The sequence below is a fragment of the Diaphorina citri genome, unplaced genomic scaffold, assembly GCF_000475195.1.
Source record: "Diaphorina citri unplaced genomic scaffold, Diaci psyllid genome assembly version 1.1 scaffold281, whole genome shotgun sequence".
In the NCBI taxonomy this organism is placed as follows: Eukaryota; Metazoa; Arthropoda; class Insecta; order Hemiptera; family Psyllidae; genus Diaphorina; species Diaphorina citri.
In genome coordinates this window covers 66,240-77,330 of record NW_007377717.1, presented here as the reverse complement: position 1 = coordinate 77,330, position 11,091 = coordinate 66,240, and the positions used below count along the sequence as shown (strand labels likewise).

Sequence of the window (11,091 nt, the reverse complement as noted above, 5' to 3'; positions counted from 1 at the left end):
TACAGCAGGCGTGTCCAACCCGCGGCCCGCGAGCTCATTTTTGCGGCCCGCGAAAATTGTAGGTAGATACCTAGGTAGCTATAAGTACATACTTGTACGCCTATTTGAAAGATTTAACCCTACCATGCGCAAGATCACCGATTTTGCTCAAATTTTAGTATGTTATAGGTCTTGAGATCACCGATTTTGTTCAAATTTTAGTATGTTATAGGTCTTGAGATCACCGATTTTGCTCAAATTTTAGTATGTTATAGGTCTTGACGAGTACAAAAAGGAAATCAAAGACATTAAAAGAAAACGCATTTTTTCACCCTCTTTTGGCCAATTTTCAATTTGTGCCAGATCTGGCACTCTGTGGATCCTGGACCTAAAAAATGGCGCGAAATAATTTGTGCCAGATCTGGCACTCTGCGGATCCTGGACCTAAAAAATGGCGCGAAATAATTTGTTCCAGATCTGGCACTCTGCGGATCCTGGACCTAAAAAATGGCGCGAAATAATTTGTTCCAGATCTGGTACTCTGCGCATGGTAGGGTTGAAGTTTAAAGGTTTTCTTAGCTTTTTTTTTCAACCTAGTAAATAAATGGATACTAAAATAGATACCTCTGAGAACAAATAAATACATATTTACTTCAATAAATAAGATACAGTGGAACCTCGATATAACGAACCTCAATATATCGAAATCCTCGATATAACGAAGAAAAGTCGATTTCCCTTCCCTTCAGAGGCAAAAACCTCAGTATAGCGAAGTAAAAAGAATAGATACAACGAAGTATTTTTGGGCATGAGTCCGGGAAAATGACCTCAGTGTATAACGAAATTAATTGAATTTTGACCTCAGTATAACGAAGTGATCCTAAAATCGAGTAGAATTACCTCAGTACAACGAAGTTACTCTGATTTTGACCTCGATATAACGAAACTATATTTTGACCTCGATATAACGAGGTTTTCGTAATATAGGTATAATACGAAAACCTCGATAAAACGAAATTTTATGTGCTTTCCTTGGACTTCGTTTTGTCGAGGTTCCACTGTATCAATAAAATAAAGTTATATAAGTAAATTAAAAAGAAACAAAAATGCAAGTTTTGTTCGTTATTAGGTAGAGCTATAAAATGATACTTATTGAAAGTTCTATGTTTAGACTAATAGGTATAATGTTGATCTTTAATTCTTTAGCTTGCAATCAGGATCGATATTAGAAATTGCAGCATAGGTTTCATTGAGGACTCATTCTTTATTATCCTATAAACCCCCTTTCATCAATGGAGAATTGGAGATTTTCAAAAAAAGTTTTGATTGTAAACGATCTTTTTCTTTTTTCTCCGCAGAAAACCCAAGAATACATTCGCTGAAATTAGTGGAGATGTCGAAATTCCCATGGTATATTTCCTCCGAAAATTGACACATCCACTGATAAGTAGGTACATCTTTGTAGGTAGTACATCATACGAGAAATCAAATATGAAAAAGCGACAAAGGTCACAAATGCCCTCACGAGGATCATGCCCAGGACCGGGGGACCAGGAGAGGCCAAAAGAAGAGTCCTGCATGGCGCGGCTGAAAGCGTTATGCTGTATGGTGCCCCGGTCTGGGTGGAATGTTTAAAAATAAAAAAAAAGAAGGAAATTCCTAATTAAAGCTCAGAGGAAGGGAATACTCAGAGTCAGCTGCGGTTATAGGACCATCTCAAACGAAGCCGCGGCAGTGATAGCAAGCGTCATCCCAGCTGATCTCCTAGCCGAGGAAAGAGCCGCCACTTACATGAAACCTTCTGAGATTAAAAAACGAGAAAGAGAAAACACTATAAACAAGTGGCAAACACGATGGGAGAGTGCAACAAAAGGAGCATGGACAAGGAAATTAATCCCAGACATTAAGGTCTGGATGGATAGAAAACATGGAGAACTTAACTACTACTTAACTCAGGCGATCACTGGACACGGTTGTTTCAGACAATACCAGGCATGGAATTTTATCCTCATTTATTTGAGAATTTGACCACATAATAATGGAGCTCTAAGGGTTAGGTGGTAGAGAACGCCTAAGGCCTAGTGGTTGCCTTCCACTCAAGAGTCTATCATTATTATTTAACCTCGATATAACGAAATTTTATGTGCTTTCCTTGGAGTTCGTTTTGTCGAGGTTCCACTGTATCAATAAAATAAAGTTATGTAAGTAAATTAAAAAGAAACAAAAATGCAAGTTTTGTTCGTTATTAGGTAGAGCCATAAAATGATACTACTTATTGAAAGTTCTATGTTTAGACTAATAGGTATACTCTTGATCTTTAATTATTTAGCTTGCAATCAGGATCGATATTGGAAATTGCAGCATAGGTTTCATTGAGGACTCATTCTTTATTATCTTCCTAAACCCCCTTTCATCAATGGAGAATTGGAGATTTTCAAAAAAGTTTTGATTGTAAACGATCTTTTTCTTTTTTCTCCGCAGAAAACCCAAGAATACATTCGCTGAAATTAGTGGAGATGTCGAAATTCCCATGGTATATTTCCTCCGAAAACTGACACATCCACTGATAAGTAGGTACATCTTTGTAGTACATCATACGAAATCAAATGAATCAGTGTATTAGTGGAGATGCCAAAACTCCAAACGTCAATAAAACTCATTTCTAATCCTACGACAAAGAAAAACTCCTCACCATGGCTCGCCAACACAGAGTCCTGAGTTCGAGCCTGCTCCGTGACAAATATTCAAATCTAGAGGTGGAGTTAGCATTCCCCATTGGTCGAGGCGATAATAACCATTCTATTACGGAATTGATACATCCTACCCTAGAGCCAGCGAACACCTTCCCACCTACCTTCAAACCCTTACCAGAAACCAGACCTCAGTTACTATATTGCACTTTCATGAGGGTGGAAGTTTTATCGTAATCATAAAATTCAATTAATTTTTTCTCGGCGTATTTTTGTGAAAAAGTTACGTATTAAATCTAATTATCTCTACTTTTTTAAAGAGAAATCTAATTACCTACCTATCTATACTTTTTTCGGAAAACAATTTACTGATTTACCTATCAGCTTTAATTAAATTATTATTAATTATTATTATTATTATTCTATTTGGCCAACCTTTGTAACATAATATTATACAATAAACTTTATTCTATTCTATTCTATAGAGGGAACCGTAACAACGATGATCTTATCATCCCGAAATCGAAGAGGACAGAATAGGAGAAATAACCTTTTGTGTTTGGGATAAAGTTCGCCTAGGACAAGAATAGAACCCGCGACCTAGCGCTTGCAAAACAGACGCGCTAACCTCCAAGCTAACTAAACTTATAGGTATGTATCCTAGAAAAGAACGACTATCGACTCCTTTTCTGGCTAACCCCTTAGGTTGAAAGTACATTTACACCTCGTAACACAATGCAATAAGTACTACACAATGTTAGACAGATAAAAACAGATAGGTAGCTACGAAACATCTGTCCCCACTCTATGATGAGTACGTTTTATGTACCACATTGAAATTAATGTTATTCCATCTAACATAAATGTTAAATGTACCCACGAGCGGGATCCAATTCCACCGGTAAACCGCTTTTAGAGAATCGACAAGGAAGCCTAGTTAACTTGTAACACCAGGGTCGAATTCGGGTTATATTTCCTTCCGGGGCGGTTTGGACAAGGTTTGCTCTTGGAACGGCTGGCTTTCTCCTATCCTGTCTTCCTTCTCTCTTCGCTTTCAGGACGATGAGACCTTAGCAGTTACAGTTCCCTCTATCAAACATCTTCCTGATATAAAGTTCCGGAACTAGTCACTCGTCACTCGATTGTGTTGCCGGCTTGCCGGTACCCTTGTTTTTTTTTCAATGTGGCGGTATACAAGCACTACCTACCAAACGAGTACTTACCCTAGTACAAATTCTAAAAGCACTCACTAATGACTGGTACTAGTACTAACGAAAGACTTCACGTACCTATCTGGCTAATAAAAGCAAAACGTATTTTCCGGTCACTACTAAGAAAACCTCGCAGGAGAAAGTTCCGGTTGAAGGATTTCCTAGAAAATATCCACAAGTGATGCCCATAAGGTTAAGTGGCTGCCAAGAGCGTGGAGTTATCCACCCTTTCCGCACACCTGTGGCGTAGACCGCATGTCAAGTTCTGGTTCAGAAATCACCCCCATCACCTGTGGACGGAGGATTTGCATAAAACTGGATGTTGCTGAGCTTCTGGAGTATTAGAGAATGATGCGGCCACTTTATATTCTAATTAGGGCTGTGGTTTTGGAAAGGGGTTGTAGATGTTTCAGATGGTGTGGTTATAGTGCTCAGGAGTGGTTGTTGGATGGTCTTCATTTAAATTGTGGACATCTGTCCTTTCTTCGGAACTTTAGTGGATTGTACCAATTTACTGAGAAACTATCCAAGTACTTGTGTAAAAGTACCCTGGCATTTTATTGGAACATTTATTATGAGACAGTCCAATGAAGAATACATACTTAAATACTTTTACGTATTTAAGTATGCAGATAGCTGCATATACCTACTATAATTATGTACTATCTAAGTAGTTAATAGTAGGTAAGTATTTATTGTCTATTTCTCTTAAATTATTTCTTATTATGAGACAATCAAATGATGACTGTCAAGGAATGTATTGGTAAAAGTAATATTGCCATTTTATTATATCGAAATTAAACTGTGCCATAAAGACTGAAACATAAATAAAGACTGAACTTTAGTGGGACAAAGACGCAAATATACCACACGTTGTTAAACCCGAGTGACCACTGACCACTAAAACCGCGAGAACCTTTTAGAAAAAGTTCTGAAATGGAACCAAGAATAAGGTAGGTACCTAGTTAGTAAGGTAGGTAGTTGTCTATACGGTCAGTTTTGTACGGAGGTACAATATTCTAAAGGTAGGTACCTAATAAATTGTAGGTAGATACCTAGGTAGCTATAAGTACATACTTGTACGCCTATTTGAAAGATTTAACCCTACCATGCGCAAGATCACCGATTTTGCTCAAATTTTAGTATGTTATAGGTCTTGACGAGTACAAAAAGGAAATCAAAGACATTAAAAGAAAACGCATTTTTTCACCCTCTTTTGGCCAATTTTCAATTTGTGCCAGATCTGGCACTCTGTGGATCCTGGACCTAAAAAATGGCGCGAAATAATTTGTGCCAGATCTGGCACTCTGCGGATCCTGGACCTAAAAAATGGCGCGAAATAATTTGTTCCAGATCTGGTACTCTGCGCATGGTAGGGTTGAAGTTTAAAGGTTTTCTTAGCTTTTTTTTTCAACCTAGTAAATAAATGGATACTAAAATAGATACCTCTGAGAACAAATAAATACATATTTACTTCAATAAATAAGATACAGTGGAACCTCGATATAACGAACCTCAATATATCGAAATCCTCGATATAACGAAGAAAAGTCGATTTCCCTTCCCTTCAGAGGCAAAAACCTCAGTATAGCGAAGTAAAAAGAATAGATACAACGAAGTATTTTTGGGCATGAGTCCGGGAAAATGACCTCAGTGTATAACGAAATTAATTGAATTTTGACCTCAGTATAACGAAGTGATCCTAAAATCGAGTAGAATTACCTCAGTACAACGAAGTTACTCTGATTTTGACCTCGATATAACGAAACTATATTTTGACCTCGATATAACGAGGTTTTCGTAATATAGGTATAATACGAAAACCTCGATAAAACGAAATTTTATGTGCTTTCCTTGGACTTCGTTTTGTCGAGGTTCCACTGTATCAATAAAATAAAGTTATGTAAGTAAATTAAAAAGAAACAAAAATGCAAGTTTTGTTCGTTATTAGGTAGAGCCATAAAATGATACTACTTATTGAAAGTTCTATGTTTAGACTAATAGGTATAATGTTGATCTTTAATTCTTTAGCTTGCAATCAGGATCGATATTAGAAATTGCAGCATAGGTTTCATTGAGGACTCATTCTTTATTATCCTATAAACCCCCTTTCATCAATGGAGAATTGGAGATTTTCAAAAAAAGTTTTGATTGTAAACGATCTTTTTCTTTTTTCTCCGCAGAAAACCCAAGAATACATTCGCTGAAATTAGTGGAGATGTCGAAATTCCCATGGTATATTTCCTCCGAAAATTGACACATCCACTGATAAGTAGGTACATCTTTGTAGGTAGTACATCATACGAGAAATCAAATAAATCAGTGTATTAGTGGAGATGCCAAAACTCCAAACGTCAATAAAACTCATTTCTAATCCTACGACAAAGAAAAACTCCTCACCATGGCTCGCCAACACAGAGTCCTGAGTTCGAGCCTGCTCCGTGACAAATATTCAAATCTAGAGGTGGAGTTAGCATTCCCCATTGGTCGAGGCGATAATAACCATTCTATTACGGAATTGATACATCCTACCCTAGAGCCAGCGAACACCTTCCCACCTACCTTCTAATTCTAACCCTTACCAGAAACCAGACCTCAGTTACTATATTGCACTTTCATGAGGGTGGAAGTTTTATCGTAATCATAAAATTTAATTAATTTTTTCTCGGCGTATTTTTGTGAAAAAGTTACGTATTAAATCTAATTATCTCTACTTTTTTAAGAGAAATCTACCTAATTACCTATCTATACTTTTTCGGAAAACAATTTACTGATTTACCTATCAGTTTTAATTAAATAATTCAATTAATAAATAAAGCGAGAGTGAATTAATTTGAATTGATAAAATCAGGATCATAAGTATTTCGTTTATCTAATAAAATTTTCAATTAATTTGCGTGTGAAATTCGGGCGCTCGCTGGCAAGACTTTCAAGTGTTTAATTTAAATTGCCCATTTATTTTATTTATTATATTTTAATTTTTATGGAGTTAATTTATTTATAATAATTAAATTAATAATATAAAGTATATACCAAGTACTATGTGTTACAAAAAATAATCTCCCTAATTTGTGTGTTTTTATGTGATCAGTGGATGTGCTTGGTTTACTATTAGTGGATGTGCTTGTTTTACCATTGTCAATAAGGATTACAAATCAGGATACCTTGTGAAGGATTTAACATCCTGGATTACCTATCATGGTTGTCATAGGGTAAGTAAATTTTTATTTTGATTCTCTTCAAAGGCATCTATGTGTACCGATTATGTTTATTATACCTAGTTACAAATCAGGATACCTTGTGAAGGATTTAACATCCTGGATTACCTATCATGGTTGTCATAGGGTAAGTAAATTTTTATTTTGATTCTGTTCAAAGGCATCTACCTATGTGTACCGATTATGTTTATTATACCTAGATATTAATTTTCGATTTTATTCTATTTTCATTCTAATTACCTTTCTTAAATGAAAGGTACCATTTGATTGCTGATTTGATTGAAAGATTTGAGCTGATTGAGCTCAACTATCCATGAGAAAAAGGTGAGGTAGCAAAAAACTTGAACATGTGTAGTTGAAAATTTTGATGGCCTTCAATGTCCTTTTGATTAATTTGGGGGAAAAAATCCTTGCAAAATAGTCTGAGGTCTACAATCTCATGTGAAAAGTCACTAGTTTCTCCAAACATTCTCAGCGAGAACATGCCTCTGTAACATTAGGTTATAGACCAGAGGCTTTAGCTTCCAAGCTAGGATTCAAATCTGGTATAGCCAGAGGATCAAGCTCTAGCTAGATACCATTTCACAACTGATATACCTCTCATTGTAGGGGGTCAGTTGGTTACAAATAACCCAGCAAAATCCATGACCGATAAAACAGTGGGGTGTAGCTTTAAGTAGCAATTCAAAATCGATAGCAATTTGCCCCATAAATGTTGAACTATCAAGTAGCAAAAATCTCTGTTTAGATTATGAAAGATGAGCACAACAATACAGGCTACAGCTGGCTACAGGGTAACCAAAAAGTTTCATTTATGGAAACCCCAGAATATCTTTTGAACAACTTTAGGATAGAAAGCTGAAATTTCGGCCTATAACCTAACATACTCGTCCTAAGAATGACCTTTTGATGGGGCCACAATTTTTGGGTCCAGAACCCAGGAGACCCATCATTGGGGGAACACCCCAAGTTTTGATACATTTTTACACAGAACTTAAAAATAAGCAGGTTCTTATCCATCCATCCATTTTTTTTACGACATGAAGATGAAGATTGATTAGGACGAAATTTTCTTAGTCAACTTTGTCCAACATTACCTAATTTACAATAGATGAACTGTAAAATTTAGGCATCAGCGTTAAAACCAATAATAAAAATAATAAATTATAAAAATAAAATACTGATAATAAGATAATAATTATTGGGGTGGTCTAATGGTCACCCTCATTACTTTACATCTTGCGGCTATGTTTTCACCACATCATTTACAAAGGGCCTCGTGTCCTTTGCAATTTTTAGATAGCCTTTGGACACCATTATTATCAGCAACTCTTTTGTAGCACACGTTTGTGACACCTCCTTTTGTATCTTTTTGGAATGGGTCATTATTGTCATTAAATTTGGAAGTCTACGTGTTTGTCTCGTTGAAACACCCTCCCATTACCACCACATTATTTTAGGGTTAACAGGGATGGCCACTAAATTTCCTTTCAGGGATGACCACTTTCTTTTTCTTTTAGTGAGACATACGATTGAATACCTTTGGACACCTCAATTAAACTCAATTTCATTAACACTATCCATCCAAGACCACACTAGGTAACTTTGTTTGGAAAATTTGACACATCCACTAATTTAACTAATTTTGCAACTTGATGTTCATTGTTTGATCTTAGGTAGGTACCTTCATATCAATCTACAATACAGCTTCATATGGTCAGACGACATTTTGGTATTTATTTTAATAAAATTTGATCAATCAATTTGATTGGTTAAATTCCAAAGTTAAACAATCATATTACTAAATCTAATTGGATTAGGTAACTATTACCAAATTATTATTATTTATCAAAGTGTGGCCCCACATTAGGTAAATTTAGTACCTACCTAATCATGCTGAGTACTTTACCTACTTAGGGATACCTATAGTGTGTCCAGATCAATGTGACAGCAAAAAAATAGGCATTGTTGCCAAACATGCCACATGTGCAATGGTAGAGAATCTTTAAAAGGGGAAGGTATATTGCACAGCTACACAGGATGAGCCAATTAAACATGGCTAGAGACCATCACCCCGGTGTATGGCAGATACAAAAAGATATCTTTTCTTTACTCTGCCAAAACCATTCGGCGAAAGCTAAAGCCGCTACAACAACAAATTTATATTCTAATTAAGACGAGAGCCTTCTGTGGTTTTGGAAAGGGGTTGTGTTGTAGATGTTTCAGATGGATTGGAGATGTGAATGTACCCATCAAATGGTTATAGTGCTCAGGAGTGGTTGATGTTAGATGGTCTTCTTCTAGGAAGTGTGGTTGTTTCTTGTTGGGCCGCTTTATATTCTACTTAGAGCGATAGCCTGTTGTGGTTATTACTTCTTGGATTTTGTCGCTTGTTGGGCCACTTTGTATTCTAATTAGAGGGCCTTCTGTGGTTTTGAAAAGGGGTTGTAGATGTTTCAGATGGTGTGGTTATAGTGCTCAGGAGTGGTTGTTGGATGGTCTTCATTTAAATTGTGGACATCTGTCCTTTCTTCGGAACTTTAGTGGATTGTACCAATTTACTGAGAAACTATCCAAGTACTTGTGTAAAAGTACCCTGGCATTTTATTGGAACATTTATTATGAGACAGTCCAATGAAGAATACATACTTAAATACTTTTACGTATTTAAGTATGCAGATAGCTGCATATACCTACTATAATTATGTACTATCTAAGTAGTTAATAGTAGGTAAGTATTTATTGTCTATTTCTCTTAAATTATTTCTTATTATGAGACAATCAAATGATGACTGTCAAGGAATGTATTGGTAAAAGTAATATTGCCATTTTATTATATCGAAATTAAACTGTGCCATAAAGACTGAAACATAAATAAAGACTGAACTTTAGTGGGACAAAGACGCAAATATACCACACGTTGTTAAACCCGAGTGACCACTGACCACTAAAACCGCGAGAACCTTTTAGAAAAAGTTCTGAAATGGAACCAAGAATAAGGTAGGTACCTAGTTAGTAAGGTAGGTAGCTTGTGTAAAAGTACCCTGGCATTTTATTGGAACATTTATTATGAGACAGTCCAATGAAGAATACATACTTAAATACTTTTACGTATTCAAGTATGCAGATAGCTGCATATACCTACTATAATTATGTACTATCTAAGTAGTTAATAGTAGGTAAGTGTCTATTGTCTATTTCTCTTAAATTATTTCTTATTATGAGAAAATCAAATGATGATTGTCAAGGAATGTATTGGTAAAAGTAATATTGCCATTTTATTATATCGAAATTAAACTGTGCCATAAAGACTGAAACATAAATAAAGACTGAACTTTAGTGGGACAAAGACGCAAATATACCACACGTCGTTAAACCCGAGTGACCACTAAAACCGCGAGAACCTTTTAGAAAAAGTTCTGAAATGGAACCAAGAATAAGGTAGGTAGTTAGTAGGTACATCAAAAATAGACCTTTACCTCAATTGCAACAATGTAAGGATTTCCTGCAATCTGATTGGTTTCTTCATTTTGGGTTGATGACTCATTCCTGTCACATTGATCTGGATGAACTATAGATAATTTAATTTGGTATGTACTAAAAATTGAGGATATAATTTTATTGTTCGTCTCCATTTTCTTTTCCAGAAGGGAGACCGGGTCGCCGGTTATGAAAAGCGTCCTCCCCTACTCTCCTAGATCATTCCGACATACTGCCGACTGGGACATCAACGATTCTGTCATTCCTAGGGTAAGTTGACAACCAAAATATCTTGTATTTCTTAGTTTAGCTTTTGTTTACTGAAATTCTGTTTCGTGTTAATATAGGCCGGGCGGCGCTTCGAACTCTTGACGTTCGAGCGCCTCCCGGAACGCTTGATCCTGGAGGACGGTAAAGTGGTGAATATGTCAACCCTCGGACATGCCCAGATGGTCATCCATCCGGGAAACCGCGTGCTGTTGGTTATTGCTGATTTTCCCCCGGCCCACTAAG

The 11,091-nt window shown here is 36.3% G+C and overlaps 1 protein-coding gene across 1 annotated transcript in view; it reads left to right on the top strand.

The window, feature by feature from the left end:
- The first annotated feature begins 6,979 nt into the window (after window positions 1-6,979).
- Window positions 6,980-11,091, top strand: part of LOC103507012 (transcription factor glial cells missing 2-like) — a 32,963-nt gene continuing 28,851 nt past the window's right edge. The window contains exons 1-2 of the mRNA XM_026821973.1: window positions 6,980-7,092; window positions 10,746-10,848. Coding sequence (XP_026677774.1) covers window positions 7,079-7,092; window positions 10,746-10,848 — 117 coding nt within the window. The 5' untranslated portion in view covers window positions 6,980-7,078. The remainder of the gene's footprint in view (window positions 7,093-10,745; window positions 10,849-11,091) is intronic.